Consider the following 19,823-nt stretch of genomic DNA (forward strand, 5'->3'; position numbering starts at 1 on the left):
AAATCTATTTTCTAGCATTGCACATATCATCATCTTGTCTCACTTTTCTGGTCAAGACGTTTGGCACGTATCGTGTAGATAAATATGCTCTCTCTGTTATACCCTTCAGCACCAGGGTCGTCACGAACTAGCTCCATTTCGAAAGCCTTTTTCGCCATCTTCATGAACCGCATGTCGGCACGTCTGCGACGCTTGTAACAGAAGTAACAGACCGAGTTGGGTCCCAGGAGGTCCTGGAGCGTGGTGATCAAGAGAGGGAAAGCCGGCTCGAAATAGACGCAGTCAGCAGCGATGATGACATTTGGTTTCGAAGGAATCTGCTTTGGGATCGGTTCTCCCCAGTTTAGTATCGCAGCAGTCGCATTCGGGCCGAGATTGTTTAGTTGGATGTTGGACTTCATTAGGGAAAACATAGGTTCTTGGTCTGTGATATAAATCGGCTGTTCGAGATGACACCCGCGTGCCACGGCGAGTCCAACAAGTCCACCTCCAGCGCCAAGTTCCACGCTATTGAAGATTGGATTAGGACGAAACGAGAAGAAATGGAAATGCCCCGGTGGAGCAGCACCCACATTGTTTTATCGGATAGATCGGCGGCGTGACGACTGAGGAGGTATTTGGCCAAGGCCATCCCTGCTGGCCATAATTGGCCACCGCATCCGTCTTTGAGGTCTTCTTTTAGTAGCAATGGTTCTTTCAGGAGTCCGTCGAAGGAGATGTCCGTGGTCGTCGCGGCCTTGAGTTCGCGCGGAGGAGCCAGGGATTCGCTGATCTTGAGTCCATCTGGACTTGAGGGTGGGCTCAATTCTGGGCCCGGAGGAGTCGTCATTGGAGTTTCTATCATTGTGGGAAATTTGTGGATTATTGACTGTTGACTGTGGATTGTAGTCCGGAGGAATTTTTCAGTGGGGGATCTGTACCCCCGTAGCTTATCGCAATTAGACCTAGAAGGACCACCTGATTGGTTGGGTGGCGATTTGCCTATTAATATGGATCAAGTGCAAAAGTCGGACCAAAAGAATTGAATTGTAGAGATTTGGTGCTTATTTGTGCAAGTCTATAGTCTATATCTGAGCTCGATCATGTACATTGTATATGCACCGGACCCAGCCAAGACAAGCTTGGGCCCGTGCGAATGTAGATCTATATCGATACTGTCCCTACCGACCTAGTAGGACATCGAGGACTGTGTAGGTGACTTCTAGGTATAATAATTGTTTATATCCAAATATGGCCACAACAACAAGGTACCATTAAGCTTGCGTGGAGACCCTCCGACTGGGACTTGGCGATCCATGTGGGTTCATTTTACCTAATTGCTCGTTAACCTTTGAAATATGGATCTACATCTACCTACCAGAGGACAGGACACTCAATACATTGCATGCTTTGATATCAAAACGTGGCAAGGTTCATACATAACTAACGCTGCGTGCTGCGTGCAGTAGAAAGGAAAATTGGGACACGTCGATGTCATATTCGTGTGTACATTTACATCCATTAACTAGCTAAGTTCCAGCTCGAGGAGTACATCTGGTCACAGCCAGAAGTTCTTGGTTGATATTCTTGCTTGACCTGTCATCTCACAATCTCATATCATTTAGTCGAATGGGTGAGTACGTGTTCCCCACCAGGTGAGGAACAAGCTGAGTCCAACAGTCTCGAACACTCTCGAGACCGCACCGACAGCGATAGTGTCGAGGGGTCGCTTCTCGGAGAAGACCTGGCTCACAATCTGTATATATTTGTTAGAGAAATCTCCTGGGAACTGGAGAGTAGGATTGAGAACGTACGCCTGGAGCTGAGCTTGCGAAGAAAATAAGTGTACCCAGGTACGCAGCACCCTTGTAACTCAGTGTGCCGGTGGCATTGATCAGTGCAGCCACACCGTAGGTCTGCACGGCACTTCCAGCGAGGGAGCTTCCCCAGGCTGCGGCTGCGCCAGCAGCCTCCTTAGACTTGATGAATTCCTCTTTCGAGTTGGCGGCTTGAGCGCGGTGGTAAGTATCACCGAAGACGGGGGCTAGGATGCCAAGGGAGGCAGTGTGGGTGAAGATTGTACCCAGCGCAATGGCGGAGGGCTTCACTGGGGGGAGGTCTATGTGATAGAGGTTGTTAGTTTCCTGGCAGTCTGAAGGTGAGGAGATTCTACTCACAGTGCAGGGTAGTCATTTTGAGGTTATTATGAGTGGTGAATGTAGAGAGAAAAGCGAAGCAGAAGAGTCAAAGTACTTTAAGTACTGTGAGGTCGTTTCTGTAACCAGGGTTTGGAGGTGACGTCGTCATGATTCAGCGCAACTGTAGGATGCGGAGGGCCATGACGTCAACGCGCATACGGGGTTGGCATGAAAATCAAGGGATATACTCGGCAATGCTGGATATGTTGTATATGTTGGATTGTGGATTATAAGCTCATATTACCTACATTGTGGGTAAATTAATTGATTCATCACACTGTACGCGAAACCTTTGACGTCCTTGCGAAGTATTCAGATCCACCATAGATCACCAACTCGCCATCTTCATACGTAGATTAAATCCCACCTCAATTGATTTTTGTAGAAATCTCAGTGTTGCATTGGGAAGTAGCCTAATTGTCTAGAAAATTCTGTCAATGCCGAGCTCATGTATGATTTGTGCCCCCCTTGAGGTACCATTTGTATCCATGCCATATCCGGACATGCATGTAGATCAAGTGCGATTGGCAACGCTGGCAACACATGAAAACATACAAGCACGGTATATACCAAAGACCACCATAAATCCTGGGATTGGTTGACTTATTTCAGTAACATATTTCCATTTCGGTTCTGCATATAGCCCCCTAGGCTTGATTGTGTTATCTGGGGTCTCTTATGCCGGGTGGGGGATAAGAAGCTGGGTCAAATGCAGGTCCAACTACGGTGTAGTACTCTTTTCTACCACCTAGCGGTGGTTTTGTATGTATGAACGATATTCCACCAGTGCCCATTGCCAATAAAACAAAAAGTGGGCACCTCGGGTATTTGTTTATAGCTACTACCTGTGGAGCTTACAATTGCCCCTCGAAAGTCATGAAAACAAAATGAAAATGTATTTCCTTGCAGAATGTGCTGGTCTAATCAAACAAAAGTGCGGCAGGTATATCTGTGCAAAATGGTTAGCCTGGAGCGATAGAACGGAGAACAGAAGATACATACTTCTCGGGGTAGCCGTTCTCTGTACCAAGCTCGTACTTAGACTGTGAAGGCTTCGGGGCAGCGTTGATGTTGCAAGGGTTGGGGGGCAAGCCATTGGCACCCAACACACCCTGGACGCTCTTCTTATCTTGCTCGAAGAGAGCCGCTAGGCCGCGTTCCTCGCCCTGCTCCTTAACAGCAACCAATTGCTGCTCTCCAGCCTGTCCGATCTTGAGAACGTCCTCTTTGGGTGCCGCCTGGCTTCCGACTGTGAGCAGACCAACTGCGTCGGCCTGGCGCACAGTGCTCAGCTGAGGGTAGCTCCTCCGAACGTCCCGCTTCCAGTAAGGGTTGTCGGCAATATCGCCTGCGGGGAGAGTGACTGGGTCATCGTAGGCAAGAGGGGGCACAGATCCCGGGGTGGGAAGACGGTATTGAGCGTTCAGGGGGACACCCGTAGAGCGTTCGGGGGCGATAGCGAGAAGGCGACGGATGCGCTCCCAGACGCCGGTGGACTGGACTGAGTATTTCTAAAGCGCAAGAGGATCAGCACCCAGCGCAGGGCAACGGAGGTTGGCCTCCTCGATCCTTTCAACATGACATACCTGGTTGATAGAGATGGCATTGGATGCCGACTTGGCGGCATTCACGATACCGCGAGCCATGGTGAGAAGACTCTGACCTATGATTTGATATCAGCCCATTGACACACCAAGAGCACGAGGCTGTAAAGGCCAGAATTAGCTCGCCGCCCCAGAGTCATTTGACTTACTGCGTGAAATCCCTGAAATCCGTCAAGAGTCCGTAGCAAGCCTTTGGACTGAGCCGGTGCGTGAAGGTAAGTCCGGAGGTGCGATCACCGGTACGGATTATCTTGTTGCCGACCTCTGGAGCCACCACACAAATTCTTGTATTAGTAATTTTACTGGGAGTCCTCAGCTTTCAATGCTTAAAGAGCAGTCTCACTAGATAAGTTTATATGCAAATACCAAAATTATTATTATTATAGAGAGCATACATGTATGGGTGGAAGAGCGAGATGTGTACTGACGGAGCGGCAGTTACTGAACTGTTGGCACCTCAGGCGTCAATCTACAACAAGTGTGGTCTATAGATCAGGTAACTGTCACCTTCAGAAGTGTACCTAGATACATATGTATATTTGGGGAATGATCCTTACGGAGAAACCTTCAGATATGAGTGAGGTACAGTCCGAACTATACATACAACGTATGGACATGGTCCTAACTATGAGCAGCAAAGACGAAGTGGATACAAGTCCACATACACCTGCTTTCAGGCTGTGCCAGATGGCTGTTCCTTTCTGTTTTAGTGCTCACCCTTTGCCTTTTGATCACTGGGTACAACTGAGCACATTTACTTTTACATAATTTTTAGGGTCAACCCGGGGCCCCGCGGGGCCGTGGATGTCCGGGCGGTTACCGTTCGTTCTAGATGCGGTTTGGTAGCTGCCCAGGTGGCTATATAGAGGATAGTGAAAAGTTTCGAGGATTCATGGTGGGTAGCGTTAATTTAAACTTGACCTATAAGGTGATTCTACATAATTACAAGTTACCGCATGCTTTCCATAGACTAGCTGGGCATAAGTGATTCATAGAGACAGCGAAGGGATCCTACTAGGAAATTAGATATATCCAGCAGCTTGTCAATAAGACTTAGCGGCTTCATTGCCACGGGAGTGTGTACGCTAGTACGTACTATGTACATATTTAGGGTTCCCGATATACAAATGTACTAAGAAAGCAACAGAAGTCGGAACCTTAAATTAACCGCGAAGTCCCGAAACCGAAGTCTTTCTGAACTTTCCAGTGTTGGCCAATATTTGGTGTCGATGATCTTTCTTGAACAAGGCGAGACATTTCAAGCAAGTGATACAGAAATAGAAGGGATAACAAAATGTAGACAATCATTGGGCGATTAATATTACCCATGAACATTTCATTGGTCCTTGAAGAACACTTAAAACTTCTATCGAAACATGTCTCGTGAAAGGTTATCTATCTAAAATATATATGATCAGAAGAGCCACGCGAGACTCTTCCTGTAAACCTTGTTCCAGCCAGACAAGTTTTGGTCCTGAATGGCCACCATAGCCACATATTCCGCCTCTTCGCGGTCAATTTCGGCCTTGCCGGTCCAGATATCCGCATTATGGGGCTTGATAATCTCGGTCTTGTTCCAGATCTTCCACCCAGCGAATGCGGCAACATAGAGGGGGATTCCGATGTATGAAGTGATAAAAGTCTTGTAGTCAAAGTTGCCGTATGTTTCCGGGTCGTGGATAAACACGCCGAAGCTGCGAGTGAAGAGCACCAAAACACAGAAGAAGAGCGCAATGCAGGAACCGATGATTCCCAGAGGAGCTTTGTAGGCCAGTGTTGCCTGGTCGACTCCCTGTGCACGTCGCGCACGAATGAAGAAGATGTGGGTAATCAAGAGGGAGACCCATGTCAACACTGTGATAGAAGGTCAGAATACTGGACAGAGATTTCGAGAGGCGGGGGTTGGAGAAAAGGGAACATACATCCGAAGATTGACACCATGTCGGTGAAGTATCCGAATACTTCCTTGGAGGTACTGGACACACTCATAAAGGCGAGCAAGCAGAAAGAAGCTGACAGTGCCAGAGAATAGATTGGGACACCAGCTCTGTTAGTGCGAGCAAAGATTTTAGGAGCCTTCTTCTCACGGGCAAGACCGTACAGAGTTCGAGTCGCAATGTATAGATCAGAGTTGGCGGCAGAAAACACGAACACCAGGATACAGCCGTTGATGATGTGAGGAAGAGCGGCGACTTGCCCCATTGCCACCACAAAAGGTGATGCGGCAGCAGAGCTCTCGGCCTCGGTTGCGAAAGCCAGTTCCTTGGAGTCGTAGGGGACGAGCATACCGAGGAAGAGTACACTGAGAATATAGAACACGATGATTCGCCAGAAGGTGAGCTTGATAGCTTTGGGGATGGTCTTCCGGGGGTTCTGGGCTTCTCCGACGGTCACACCAATAAGTTCGGTACCTGGTGAAAAGATTATTAGAAGGTGAAAAAAGGCAATTTTGATCACAGAATGTCCATACCGAGGAATGCAAAGGTGGCTTGCACCATGGTCGACCAGAAAGCAAGGAATTTGCCAAGGGCACCATCAGTATATTTAGTGGCGAAGGCGCCGGGCTTATTCCAGTATCGGAAGCCTCTCCTGTCGTGGTCTGGACCACCGCCGAGTGCGAAGATCAAAGAGCACAGAATGAGTCCGAGAATGACAATCACCTTGAAAGATGAGAGCCAAAACTCCAATTCACCGAAGATCTTCACGCCGAAGTAGTTTATCACGATGATAGCCACCATGAAGATGGCAATCCAAACACCTGGATTGACATTCTCTGCTGACGTTCTCGGCCAATAGGTAATGACTAGAGCAGCGGCCGTGAGTTGTGTAGGTGGTAGAATGATATATTTGAGGTAGTAGCTAGGGGACGATTAGATTTTCCAATGTGTAGTTATTAGCTTGGGAATTGTACTCACCACCATCCGAGGGTAAATCCGAGAGCAGGGTCACAGAAACGGCCAGCGTAACCAGTGAAACCGGAGGACAATGGTAGCCAAGCAGCCATTTCACCCAGTCCACACATGACAGTCCAAACGACGAAACCCATAAAGCAGTAGGCAATAAACAAAGATCCAGGCTAATTGAGAAATGGTTAGTCAACGGCAAAGATGAATTGGACGAATATAACGTACTCCGGCTCTAGAGATTTCAGTCAGTAGGGTTACACATAAGAGATTATCAGAACGAGACTCACGTCAGGGCGCTACCAGTACCAACGACCAATCCAGTACCAATGGCACCACCAATGGCAATCATAGAAATGTGACGAGCCTTGAGCTCTCTGTGAAGTTGAACTGGCTCATCCTGCTCACTTTCCTTGAAATCTCCCAAGTTGTCAACGTAGCCGGGCTGCGCCTCGAGAGCGTTAATCTCGTCGGGGTGACCCATTTCGCTATAGGCCCGAGAATCAGAGATGAAAAGAATTGATCGGACCCTCAGCTGTGGGGGGGTCAAGGGGATTAAATGGTCTCAACGCACATACTTTTTAAGCGAATTCCGGGGTCAAATTCTACTATCTATCCCCTCTTTCGCCTCCTTCTCCTGGTGGAGACATATCCTGGAGAGGCTTAGTGACTAAGGATGGGAGATACAACCATCCATACTAGGATAGTGTGGGGTATGTCAGGTTCACCGATCCAGGTATTTCACTCACGTAAAATTTTCGGTGAGAGTGGAGGCGAAAAACCTTAGAAGAGTTCAAGCGGATATACTTCGGGGCCCTTCGGGGCCTTCAGAGTATTCTTATTGGTGTTATACTTACTCCAAGTCATTCCCCCGCAATATGCCTAGCTATTTCCCCACAGATTCGAATGTATGACAGTAAGAAAAACAGTCCCCCATTGCTGGATGTTTTGGTATAACATTAATGTTGTTGGGCTCTCCTGCAAAACCCTATACAAATCTTGGAAGGGCTACTATAGCCTATTCTCCCAATATATGGTCCGGTGAATGTGCCAAGCGTACCAACACCGGATAGTGGTATCGGCGTTCTTGGCACCCTTGGCGCGGTTACACTCGGGACACTCAGGGCTCCGGACGAGATATCCCGTTAGACGGGACACAAATATTATTGAAAGGCGTCGCGCACGGCCTCGGGATTCCGCTTAACGTCTCGGAACTATGGAGAGGAAAATAGATGTCCTTGTGGAAAATTCCAGTGTAGAGTTCTAGCCAAGGCCGCGAATGAGCCGATCCGTCCGTGCATTATCTCCACGAGGCATCCGGAGTAACCTGTACGGAGTATTCCGTACTGATAAGGCCGGTTGAGTTTTTTCTTGGCTTTTTTTTTTTCCCCCCTGCACCCAAAGGTTGGCTTCCAAAGCGAAAACGGAAAATATTTGCGCTCAGAGAGTTCTCAAAAAGTCTGTGACCTTTTGAGCCGTGCACAATACATACGTTGTATTGGCAATTCCCGCTCAAATATACTATGGAGACTCTTAGCCGCCTCTCTGGGACTGTGGATCTTATACGAATTAAAACCCCAGACTCCAAATCCACCTTCTCGGGGCTTATGCCCAGCCAAGACCTCCTTATCATAGTCACGGGAGCTTGGTGATATCTATTACCAATACTTGTGGAGAAGGTTTACCGAAGCCTATCTAAAAAGACGCTAACCTCACTTCCCGTCTTCGGTTCCAGATTATATTATCATGTCCACGGGTACCTAGGTAATTACCTAGGTAGATCGCTCTATAAGATTAGTAATATGCGTTTTATCTTCCAATGTTCTAGATAGTTAGGCAAATACCCACATGGAAGATAAGCCTGTGGGACATGATAGCGAGACCACTGATAAAGGAATATTGACCATGTGGACCGATATATAGACATTGGTATTGTTTAGTAGGGTGGTTAGTATCATAATTAAGCTTTTCATTTCAAGCAGCTAGCTTTTAAACGTAAAGCTATTTCTAGTCTATTATCAAGTTTCTTAGGGCTAGGGCTATTACTTCCTAATTTGGGGCGTACTATCTCAGACACTTTTAAGAATCTCGATAGGTTAGATAATTCTGTTTCAGTTCGAGACCGGGGCACCTACTTCTGAGTCATTTTACAGTATCATATTCAAAGTGTTGTAAAGATACACTAGTTTGTCAATGTTAGTCAGAGTAGAAGCCTGTTAACTATATATATAGGTAAGAATGCGACGGTGATATATCTCGCTCTCACTACCTCTTCTTTTCCGTCCATTTCCCCATCCATCCTTTCTCTTTGTCAGTGCATGCAAGTAAGACTCTAGCCACACCCAGCTGATGAAGAGCAGTCATGTGCCATTGCGGCATCGGAGAGTTTGGTTCATGATCGTTCGAGCACTCAATGGAACGTTGAGTGCATCGATTTCTGCAAAATCGCCCCAGCTGCCGCGAACGTGTACAATTATAATATGGATGCATCAACCTACGGCGGCTTAGCAAGTACGAAGTTGACTTAGATCTCCTGTGCTACCCAACAAAAGCAAATGTATCTTCAAGTGGCATCCCTGGAAAGATGTGTGGATTGGGATAGCTCCACAGAACCATGGTGTTCTTCCGTGGTGGACTGTCCTGCAACCATCAAGACTGCCCATAGAGGGTTCCCGGTAAACAGAGGAGATGGGTCACATTATGGAACCAGCCGTTGGAACCCGTGAAGATTTCCTGTCCAAGAACCCAACATGGGCACTAGACTGTGTTCCTAATGGAACTCAGCTCGATCTTGGAGATACTATGTCCATAAAGCGTTACCTAGACATTCTTGACGCTATTGCTGACCAAGGGCCAGATGCTTTCTATACCAAACCTGTTGCAGAGAGTACAATCAACACCATTCAGGCTGCAAGACGACTCGAGAAACAGTTCAGTGGCTATCCGGAATACCACAAATTGACTACTATAGCTTCCAGGTCACCAGCACAACGGCCCCATTTAGTGAAATCTCCTCTAGGAGTGTTCAAATGATATTAAACACTTACGGAAACTTCCTCGTCCCGTGCACCTTAGCATCCACACAATGGATAAAGCAATTCGATTTGGCATTGGAGATGACATACGTCTGAATTGCAGTTAATAGTGGGCCAATCTGGGCGATCCTTCCTTGGTTGAAGGGATGAGCCCATACCAAAAAGGGCATGTTGAGGCAGCCCACTATAGACGCAATTCGTGGGGATATCTCAGATCCCCACACTCTAAGCGTGTCTGCATATGGTCCGGAAGGGATTGAAAGACTTGATATGTAAGCTCACTTATTCCTCAGATGGATTCAGGCTGCTGACAGGTGAAGTCCCCGAACATCCCACATAGCCGCAGCTGGTAACCGAGAATTGGCTATGTCCATCACCATTACAATCAACTTGCTCTTTGGAAGCCAGTTGACAATTCCAGTAACAAGGATAATATTGAATAACGGGATCAATGGAAGCCCTTTAACCAATGCTCCCTACTTTATACAATGTTGACCCTCATATTCTAGACTTCTCCATCCCCGGCTCTTCCAACGCCTTGGAGATATTCCCGCGCCATCCAATTACATCCGACCTGGGAAGCGGCCACTGTCATGACCCACTCGGATTGGAGGCTATTCTTTATCATGGGAGCAGCAGGAGGAAGCCGGATCGTGACAACTGCTATCCAGAACACCATCCATGCGGTCGATGAAGGAATTTCTGCGGCGAAGGCTCATGCTCGGGAAAATTGTGACCGCCGCCTAAAATCCGCTCTGTACACAGAGCGACACACGTAAGTTTATTAAAGCCAGTATATGAGACATTTATTTGAATTCTTTTGAATGGATATTCTGACAGGCAAAAAAAAGGGAACAGACCAATCAGAGTGAGAGTAAAAACAAAATATCAGACCCTGAAGCTTGATATTGATATACAAAGTAAAAAGACACATAAAAACTCCACGGCGGTCAGGTTGAGTCACTTAAGTTTACCATGCACTATGACTGAAGACGCAAGAAAATAGTCCACCATATCATTGGTTTTAGAGACTAACGGCGGTACCACATGCGTGTGATTCTGGTGTGTCTCATCTTCTTCTGCAGCTGGAAGATACCGTACATCAGTGCCTCAGAAGTGGGTGGGCCTTTGGTTTTATTAGTCAATTGCAACAGCGCAAGCGCGAGGGAGGAGGAAATGCTTACATCCAGGCACGTAGATATCGACCGGCACAACCCGGTCACAGCCCCGCACGACCGAGTAACTGTAGTGGTAGTAGCCACCACCGTTGGCACAACTGCCCATACTGATAACCCACCGGGGGTCGGGCATTTGATCATAAACCTGGCGCAGAGCAGGGGCCATCTTGTTCGTCAATGTACCGGCCACAATCATAACATCGGACTGACGCGGAGAAGCACGGAAAATGATTCCAAGACGATCCTGGTCGTAGCGGGGGGTAGAAAGGTGCATCATCTCCACGGCGCAGCATGCAAGACCGAAAGTCATGGGCCACAAAGAGCTTTGACGAGCCCAATTGGCAATCTGATCGAGAGTGGTCCTGAGTAATGTAAGGTCAGTGGGAGTTCGAGGCGCATAAGATTAAAGCCGTTGAGAGTAAACGAACAAGGCATATTGCATAGCACCCTCCTTCTTCTCCTGACTAGGCAAAGGCACCTCTCGGCGAGCCTTGCCCGACGCGGTCAATTGCTGGGCGCTCGCTGATGGTTGACGCTCGAGCGCTGTCGCTGATTTGATTGACGAGGTCGAGAGGGCCGCCAAGGGTTGGGCACGCGGGAGAGAGGCAACGAAACGGGGTCGCGCAGCTGATTTTTGGTTAGTGAATTGACATTGTCGATGGGACGAAGAAGATCCCTACCGGACAGAGCGCCAGAGATGGCGGGCTTCGCCATCGGAAACATTTTGAGAAAAGTCTCTTCGGTGGAGAGTAACTAGAATGAAAGGTAGTGATCCGGAGGATAAAGAGACAAGGTGATTGCAGCCTCGGCCAGTGACGACAGGTAATATAGAATTACAAGAGGGCACAGGTGGCGGGCTCCGGGTAACTGCAAGACAAGGAGAACCCCAAAAAGGTTCCGATTCCAGAGTGGAAGAAGATGATGTATACCGACCGTTTGGGAGGGATGATGTAAGCTATTACCTCCAAGATCATTGGCTCAGTGGCTGTATTTTTCAGTCATGGAAACCGGTATGGTAAAGGCGGTGAGATGCTCGTAAATCGAATTGCCTGTGTGGTCATTGGCTCTCAGTTACATAGTGAGCTCCTTTTGCTGCCTTCATGCCTGAACGCGTCTCCCCATTGCCGCGGGGGATTGGGACAACCACTCCGCTACTGTCTACACTTTTGCAAAGTACCCGTCCCTTGAAAGGGTTACTCAACTCCAGGGCATTGTGGGCACGACATGCAGAGATAATACACTACCCAGACTAGAACTTCCACCTGATCACAGTGTCCAGACAAGGGAATCAGTCCTAAACTCCAAAGAGCCCAAGTGGTCGCGCCCAGTCCGCATACATTGCTACCTCAAGAGCTATTACGGAAATGGCGGGTCCCAGAATTGCCTGCATTGGCGTGATTGGGAAAGCAGTACGCATCCCTACCATCTTGTCCCTCTGGAACTGTCCGTGCTAACTCGGTTGCAGGATAACCCTCTTCACATTTCCCTGTTTCCCCCGTATTCAGATTCCACTATCGAATTTTCCTTCTTACTGAACTCCTGCCTCGACATTTTCGACATCCGGTGCAAACAAACATCCATTGATCAGGATCTAGGCCTCTTACATGCAATTGACGAACGACTTGCAGCCTATGGATGGTTGACGACCACGGGAGTAAAACTGTTGATAATTGTGGATTTATTCGGCCAGGAAGAGGCCAGCGCTGGAAAGCAAGCAGGCGCTGCGATCAATGGCTTGAGAGATTCTGATGTGAAGCCTGTGTGTTTTCCCTCTATGTCTCGCGAATGCTTTTCCACCGAAAGTACCCATCCCCTAATTATTTCATACAGGCATTCCGCGCATTACAGAGTGCATATATTCAGCTTTTGCAGAATCCATTCTATTCCCCCGATGACCACGTACCCATTCCCGGGAATACAGCGTCTTCTTTGTCCGCTTGCCAGCCAATCTCTAACAAAAAGTTCATTGCGGATGTTAAACGTATCGGGGATTCGTGGGCTCCAGGTTCTTCTCTGTAGAGAGAGTACCAATCTGATACATATAAAACCCAGGTCAACCAGTTTCCCCAGCTTACATTCTTATTAGACAGCAACAATCTCACCGAACATTCGGATAATAGCCATATTATTTCTTCAGTTACTAAGCTACTTTGGATACCTATTTCGTATGCAGCATAAGTCATGAGCTGAATAGAACAGAACAGACAGCAAGAAGATGATCATGTGGTCATCCTGCTAATTCGGGCTGGGTGTCTCCAGTTTCGGCTTCAGTCTGCTCCAAGGCAACCATGATCTCTGACATTTCACGTGGGTCGCAAACAGCCCATACACCGCCACCTTTGGTGTTGACTCTTCCGACCTCTTTGCCAACCAAATTCCTGCCGACCTTTCCTGGTCCAATTCCGATCCACCGCCTCACGCCTCGTTCCTGATGAAGATAGCGAATGCTGTCCCACCATCTCACTGTCTCAATACACTGTCTTGAGAGGAGATCCCTGATGTCTTCCTTGGACTGGAAAGGTAAGGCAGAAACATTCGATATGCATGGGATTGATGCCGGGAATGTGATGCTGATGTTCTCGACGGCATCTCTCATATAATCCGCAGCTAGCGCCATAGCAGGGCTATGAAACGGGCTGTCACTTTTCAGTCTGACAGCCCGCGGGTCGTGACCTCCAAATTGACGCATTTGGACCAGAAGGATTTTGATTCGGTCAAGGCTACCGCTTAGCACGATTTGATTTTTCGAGTTGATGTTTGCGACCACCACTTGTTGGATTAATGGGACACGATTATCCCTGTCGATTTCAATACCCGGTGATTCGGGGCCAACAAAATCCTGGACCGTTCGAAGCAAACCTTCCAGGTGCTCCGGTTCACAGAGAAGAGCAACCATGCCATATGATTCCCCAGATTGCTCACTCAACTGGCGTGTACACCGGGCCATCATTTCAGCGCGACCACGAACTAATTTCAAAGCGTCCCCGAATTCAAGATAGCCCCCGGCAACCAATGCGGAGAACTCCCCGAGGCTATGCCCAAGCGTAACATCAACTCGAGATTTAGTGTTGAATCCGAACTCCTGCTCCAGGATACGAAGTATCAGAACTGAGATTGCCATAACTGCGGGCTGTGAATTTTCCGTTTTGTTGAGCTTGGAGTTGGGGCCATCGGATATAATGCTGGATAGTTTGAACCCGAGGGTGCTATCCATCTCGTCCAAAACCTTAGCCGCTGTGTTGGGAAAGCTTTCAATCCAGCTGTTGGCCATGCCAACCCTTTGGACTCCATGTCCTATCGTGTGTATTAGCGGCCATTTGAGGTCCAGAGGTAAAAGAGGGGGGTGATACAAACCTGGGAAAAAGAGGGCTGTGTGCAGGTCTCGTCTGGAGGGCAGGAGATTAGGATTTGTCGGCCTTGAACGTGTAGCCAAAACTTGCAACGTGACATGCACAATGGACCTTTGTCGGAGGTGACCTCTGGGGTGTAAGCGTGAGAGCATCTTCTCTATAGTTGCAGCCCTAAGCAACCCTTGGGGGCCTTGATCTTGACCGTATCAACACAACATATGAGCATTGTGGCTATCCGTGTCGCGAGGGTGAGATACGTTATCCCATGGAGTGAATGTTGTTCTTCAGTCCATGCTAGTGTTTATTAAGGGAGTAGTGACCTCCCTGGGGCCGTGTGGGGTTGGATGTGGGATTCACGTGAGCTCCAATTTTCGGGGTAATCGGGTACAAAAAGACTTCCCCGTCAATTGTTATGTACACCTACATATGTACCTAGGTAGACTAGAACCCCATATTTAGAGCGTAAACAGCCATCATATGCTATACCATTCTGTTCGTATTCTGAGAGCAATCAACAATATACATGTGCTCACCTACATACTTTAATCTCACACAATACAGCTGAATACATATGTACTATTGTATGTATCCTATTGGTATTTGCTCTATACCAATGATTAGCCAAGTATTGCAGAGCCCCGCATTTCAATGAGTAGAATAGGCTCAAATCTATATTCCGGAGTCAACTTAATTGTTATTTGCCTTTGAGATACAAATCTAGAATACTCTCTATGTACATTGTACACAGTGGAATGTAGTATAATATATGCACATGTGGTGTATACAGTACATGTAACTTACACATTCATGTTCCTGTACAATATGGTTATTTTCTCACCGCCTTCGGACAAACATCCTCGATTGTTATTGACCAACCCTATCGCTGCTATCACTGTGCTCCAATTCGAACCCATCTTCTTGGGAGAGCTCTCTCCTCTCTTTCTTTTTCTCATTCTCTCCTCTCCGACCTTGCGTCAACCTTGAAGAGTGAATCCGACCCCCAAGGGTCAACAATTTTCGAAGCTTTCGTCGGCTAGCGTGTGTTCGCGACTACAGGTTGCGTACATACTGAAAATGTTCGTCCCTAAAGCCGGTGGTCGCAATACTCGTCGACGCCAGCGAACGAGCTCAGATGACTCTGTCAAACCACCAAAGGCCAAGAGACAACGCTCTGTCCTGCGACGCCCAGATGAATCCCCTTCCGATACCAACCTGGGACGTGAGCTCGCAAAATTAGCAACACCCACTACGCCAAACGGCGACATTGCCCCTACGGATCAAATGAGCGAGTTGCATCTATCGACCCGTGTTGTGAAACAAGGCGATGTGTCTGGAAACAATAACGAGGGGACAGTCGTTCTGGTGGGTTACTTCATATCTTTGCGCGTTCCTTCAGACTCTCAAGTCCAAACTGCTAACTTGCTGGGTTCAAAGTCAAGCACCGATTTTTACACAGTGGATCAGCTGCCGTCCTTGCCAGATCAAATTCGCGGCTTACAATCAGGTATCTCAAATTCTATAGCTTTTTCTCACCTTGGTTTGCGATTTGTTGACACTCACCCTCTGAACGCAGAACCCCTCAAGTGCTTTTTCGGACCTGGTCATGACCACGCATTAGCTTTGACCCGCTCGCATGCCATCGTGTGGCCATATTCCGCGCCCGCCTCATCCCCGTCTCCGTCGGAGACGTTCACGGTATCGATTCCGGAGTCTTGCAGAGATCCCAAGGGTGCCGTCCCGCTCGGAGTTCTATTATCCACGGCCACAGGTGACCACCCCGGTCTCTTGGTGATTATCCCTTCTACAGGAAAAGTCGTTTACTGGGAGACTGTGTCCAGTGCCGCGTCACTGGGTTTATCCCGACAAAAGCAGAATGGCATCCAAGGATCCACCCCTGGCATGCTTTCTGGTGAGTATGCCACGGATATACTCAATGGGGAGCCTTCGGGCATCATCGTTACGTTCTCGTCCGGACGAGTAGCACACATCACCCTGCGGGACCCCCAAGGAAAACCTTCCGTGCTCGTTAATTTCCTCAGAAGCACCGCAGGGACTGGAGGCGGTGGAATTTTCGGGGGTCTCAAGAATGTCTTTGCAGGCGGGTCATGGAGAAAGGAGGTCACTGCTGTTCGGGCCGGTGGTTCTCACCAACGCGGCCAGCGAGATGTCATTATTGCAACTTCGACCGGATTGGTTGAGATATGGGACACGCATTGGAACCACGGAAACACGCTCAAAAAACGATATGACCTCAAGGAAGAAATCCTGGCGGCCCTCCCCGAATATCACGCGCAACCGACAAACGATACGGAGCTCAAAGTCGCGGACTTTGCGTTCTCTACCCTGCAGTCTTCCGACGATGCTGTGCAACTTTCCGATGGGTCCTGGCGCCTCTTTCTGGTTGTCAGATCGCCACAGTGGTTAGAAACAAGGGCGCTATTCGTGGCTCAAGTTCATCTGTCTGGCAATGAATCTCGTGTTATGTCAACGCATGCCGTGGATCTTCGCCATATTCCTGCCTCTCAGCTCGAAACTTCGAAACCCAAGATATTTGTGCCGAAGCCAGAAGAAACGGCTTTCATCCTTATTGGCCAGTCTCTTGTTATCCTGTCGTTGACAAGTGTCGAAGAGAGTCCATCCTCACAACTGCTTCTCGATTCCAACAAGTTGCCTCTGCCTTTCCAAGATACGATTCACTTGCGCTCTGGTACAGACCACGAAATCCTGGGGTCCATGTCAGAGGACCAATCGAACGATTCGCCTTGCGCAGCGTGTGTGCTTATGCTTCGTAATTTCGGTGTAATTCGTGTGACGGTACTCCCTCGTCCTGGCATCGAACAAGATGTCGACGAGCCTCAAGTCACAGCAAAGCACAAGCTTGAACAGGCGGTTTTCTTTGGGACCATGGCAAAGAATCCGTTGAACTTATCCAGCGAAGGAGACTTGAACTTCCCTCCATCAGAAATGGAGCAAGCATCTTTGGAAATCTGCAGGGAGCTACTCCAGTCAGAGACTCGCTTCATTCCCACCACTGCTATTTCACTAGAACAAAATCTCCGCTTGAGAGCAAAGGCACTGGACGATCTTGCCTCGTTACTATCACGTCAAGGCAATCCTTTGAGTCGACCGGCAAGGTGGGAGTTGCTGTGGGCTGCGGAGAAAATTGCAGCACAAAGAGCTATGTGGAAGGTTCAAGAGGCCTGTAAGATCAAAAATGGAGAAGAGGGGCCTTTCCTCAGTCATGTCATTGCGTCCATGCATGATAAATTCAAGACTCCAATCAACCCCCAACAGGGAGAGACCGATCCGGTGCGTCAATGGTTCCTGAGAGACTCTTACCGCATGGAGCATATCATCCCATGGATCAAGAACGCAATCAAGCTCGGTCGAAGCAACACTTCCAACCCTGCCCGTGCATTGTCAGAGAAGATTCTGGCGGCCAGTGAGCTGTTTCTGGCGGTAACTGAAACTGCTTTCCGGTATCGTGATGAGCACGTTGCGCTTTATGGTCTCCGTGGAGACTTCCTGGAGGATGGTGTGCTTTCCGATGGGTACGAGGATCTTCCCGAGTTCTGGACATCGAGAGGTGTTGGTTACTCTGAAGCAGGGCATTTACTCGACTTGGAACTGGATAGTTGCCGGTCATGGAAAACACCCGCATCGGCTGCAGATGCCCCCGACACGCATGTTTTGAATCAAGTTGCGAAAAACAGCTATCGACACCTTCGCGTAATCGGTCAGATGCATCTCGAGCGGACTCGATGGCTTTCTGCGCAAGGAGATCCCAAACTAATGGATGAGAGTGTCTCGATAGAGCAGGCCCATGTCGAAGACCGCAAATGGCAACTCTTCAAGCTGGCTGGTATCGACCATCTTGCCGATGCTGTCGAGTTAGCAGAAAGCTTCCGAGACATGGGAGCGTTGGTCGAGTTGATCATCGAGCTTCAAGACCAAAAGGCAACTCAACATCCGCAACCCCCGAGTGATGTTTCCACAAATCAAACTGATATCGATGCCGACCAATTGATCGCCAAGTATTTCGACAAGTTTGGTGACATATGGGCGGATGCATACTTCTCCCGGCAAATCGCGATGGGTTACCCAGGCACGCTGTTTACGATGCGAAAATACCAATCTGCCGTCACTCGATTCCTTCGAAGCAACCCCGCATATTCTCGCCTAAGCTGGATTAACGATGTCATCGGTGAAGACGACTATGACACTGCCGCAACCTCATTAGAAGACCTAGCGATTGGCAGTGAGAAAGACTTGTGGAGCCACCGTGTAGAGATCTCGCTAGCCAAGCTAGGCAAACTAGCGACGAAGGAGCGAATGGATTCTCCCGTTGTGGCTTCTACCTTGCAAGAGGATGTGAAGCGTCTTGATGACTATGTTGAGGTCGATGGGATCCAAGACATCCTCTATTCCCACATCCAGCCTATCCTGCAGGGCGCCATTGACCGAAAGGCAGAACTCGAGCTAGTTCTCGATCAGTGTGGAGAACATATCTTCGAAGATCGGCCATCGCTTCATGAAATCTTGAGCGACGCTCTCTTTACCTTGATCGAAAGGCAGGTTGTCGGTGCCGATGGCCTGATTGATATCTTGACGTTGATGGGCCCTGCTCAGCTCGCAGATGATACCGAGGGCGAGCTTGTGCGAAGCGAGTTCCATCTTGCGTTGCAGGTTCTTGACTATGGACGCTATGGCCAGCGAGACCCGTCCTATCTCACGGCTTTACGGAGATTGATCTGGCGACGGTGCTTGATCAAAGATGATTGGGTGGCTCGAGGAAAAGCTGCTGAGGGACCCAACGGCAATGCATCCAACTTGGTCGCTGACACCACGCTTTACCGATCACTAACTGCATGCTTGGAAGGTGACTTTGTTCCCAACATAAACACTTGGACTATTGAGCTAACCAGCGTGCCATGTCTAGAACCTCGAAATGCTGGTCTGCACTCTCTTTACACACCTCTCTCACCCGCGGAGGCTCTGATGACCGATTCCGATTCCGACATTCTCGTGTCACGGTTCCGCCCTGAGCAAAAATCTCGTGTGGCGTCCGATCTTCAGACCGAAAATGATATTTTGCGCCAGTGCATTGAGGTTGGGAAGCTTGATTTCTGGTTCCAAAACCTCCGGGAAACCGCTGAGGTCCACATATCACCCCCCGAATAGACCGCCTATGATTGACGGTGAAGTTGGTGGAGCAAATGATTGAATTTTCTCTACAATTGACGTGGGTTGCGGATGAAATGGCGGCGTTTTCAATACTGTTTCTCGATTATCCAGTGACCAATGGGTCATAATATGTTGTATGTATGAAATCTCAGGAGATATTTCTATTATCCAAGCCTTCAGTAAACCCCAAGCTACGTTGTGCTTGATCAGAGAACCTGTTCTTGCGATGTGAAATATGAAATGCGTTGATTTAGGTTGTTTTCTCATACTCTCATACAATAAATATTGGTTCCCCGGGTCACCGAGTCATGGCCCCCGTTTGTTGTCATGTTCATCTCCGACTTACTTGACATCCAGTGATTGGAGGAAAATCAAGTCGCCACAGCGGTAGC

At 48.5% G+C, this 19,823-nt stretch overlaps 9 protein-coding genes across 9 annotated transcripts; 3 read left to right on the forward strand and 6 right to left on the reverse strand.

Moving 5' to 3' along the window:
• Positions 1 to 29: 29 nt before the first annotated feature.
• N7525_008497 (uncharacterized protein) lies at positions 30 to 844 on the reverse strand (the record flags this gene model as incomplete). The annotated part of the gene is made up of 2 exons (XM_002562551.1): positions 30 to 507; positions 573 to 844. The coding sequence occupies 2 exons, from the start codon at positions 842 to 844 to the stop codon at positions 30 to 32; spliced, it is 750 nt and encodes a 249-aa protein (XP_002562597.1).
• A 756-nt stretch (positions 845 to 1,600) lies between these two features.
• On the reverse strand, positions 1,601 to 2,172 carry N7525_008498 (DUF1761 domain-containing protein; the record flags this gene model as incomplete). Its single annotated transcript, XM_002562552.1, has 3 exons — positions 1,601 to 1,735; positions 1,794 to 2,098; positions 2,157 to 2,172. The coding sequence occupies 3 exons, from the start codon at positions 2,170 to 2,172 to the stop codon at positions 1,601 to 1,603; spliced, it is 456 nt and encodes a 151-aa protein (XP_002562598.1).
• Positions 2,173 to 3,101: 929 nt separating this feature from the next.
• N7525_008499 (uncharacterized protein) lies at positions 3,102 to 3,823 on the reverse strand (the record flags this gene model as incomplete). Its single annotated transcript, XM_002562553.1, has 3 exons — positions 3,102 to 3,126; positions 3,180 to 3,688; positions 3,764 to 3,823. The coding sequence occupies 3 exons, from the start codon at positions 3,821 to 3,823 to the stop codon at positions 3,102 to 3,104; spliced, it is 594 nt and encodes a 197-aa protein (XP_002562599.1).
• A 1,372-nt stretch (positions 3,824 to 5,195) lies between these two features.
• Positions 5,196 to 7,168, reverse strand: N7525_008500 (dicarboxylic amino acid permease Dip5-Penicillium chrysogenum; the record flags this gene model as incomplete). The annotated part of the gene is made up of 6 exons (XM_002562554.1): positions 5,196 to 5,635; positions 5,704 to 6,192; positions 6,252 to 6,640; positions 6,697 to 6,857; positions 6,913 to 6,919; positions 6,975 to 7,168. 6 exons carry the CDS (start codon positions 7,166 to 7,168, stop codon positions 5,196 to 5,198), a joined length of 1,680 nt encoding a protein of 559 aa, XP_002562600.1.
• Positions 7,169 to 9,372: 2,204 nt separating this feature from the next.
• On the forward strand, positions 9,373 to 9,717 carry N7525_008501 (uncharacterized protein; the record flags this gene model as incomplete). Its single annotated transcript, XM_061214410.1, has 1 exon — positions 9,373 to 9,717. The coding sequence occupies one exon, from the start codon at positions 9,373 to 9,375 to the stop codon at positions 9,715 to 9,717; it is 345 nt and encodes a 114-aa protein (XP_061068841.1).
• Positions 9,718 to 10,634: 917 nt separating this feature from the next.
• On the reverse strand, positions 10,635 to 11,620 carry N7525_008502 (NuoB/complex I 20 kDa subunit family protein; the record flags this gene model as incomplete). Its single annotated transcript, XM_002562556.2, has 4 exons — positions 10,635 to 10,845; positions 10,904 to 11,259; positions 11,326 to 11,524; positions 11,578 to 11,620. 4 exons carry the CDS (start codon positions 11,618 to 11,620, stop codon positions 10,751 to 10,753), a joined length of 693 nt encoding a protein of 230 aa, XP_002562602.1. The 3' UTR covers positions 10,635 to 10,750.
• Positions 11,621 to 12,261: 641 nt separating this feature from the next.
• On the forward strand, positions 12,262 to 12,916 carry N7525_008503 (uncharacterized protein; the record flags this gene model as incomplete). The annotated part of the gene is made up of 3 exons (XM_061214411.1): positions 12,262 to 12,306; positions 12,363 to 12,656; positions 12,728 to 12,916. 3 exons carry the CDS (start codon positions 12,262 to 12,264, stop codon positions 12,914 to 12,916), a joined length of 528 nt encoding a protein of 175 aa, XP_061068842.1.
• Positions 12,917 to 13,124: 208 nt separating this feature from the next.
• N7525_008504 (ACP S-malonyltransferase) lies at positions 13,125 to 14,168 on the reverse strand (the record flags this gene model as incomplete). Its single annotated transcript, XM_061214412.1, has 1 exon — positions 13,125 to 14,168. One exon carries the CDS (start codon positions 14,166 to 14,168, stop codon positions 13,125 to 13,127), a length of 1,044 nt encoding a protein of 347 aa, XP_061068843.1.
• A 1,153-nt stretch (positions 14,169 to 15,321) lies between these two features.
• N7525_008505 (putative nuclear pore complex subunit Nup133) lies at positions 15,322 to 19,428 on the forward strand (the record flags this gene model as incomplete). Its single annotated transcript, XM_002562559.2, has 1 exon — positions 15,322 to 19,428. One exon carries the CDS (start codon positions 15,322 to 15,324, stop codon positions 19,426 to 19,428), a length of 4,107 nt encoding a protein of 1,368 aa, XP_002562605.2.
• Between the last annotated feature and the right edge of the window lie 395 nt (positions 19,429 to 19,823).

Source organism: Penicillium rubens (assembly GCF_028828025.1).
Source record: "Penicillium rubens strain IBT 27055 chromosome Unknown utg000003l_segment0_segment0, whole genome shotgun sequence".
In the NCBI taxonomy this organism is placed as follows: Eukaryota; Fungi; Ascomycota; class Eurotiomycetes; order Eurotiales; family Aspergillaceae; genus Penicillium; species Penicillium rubens.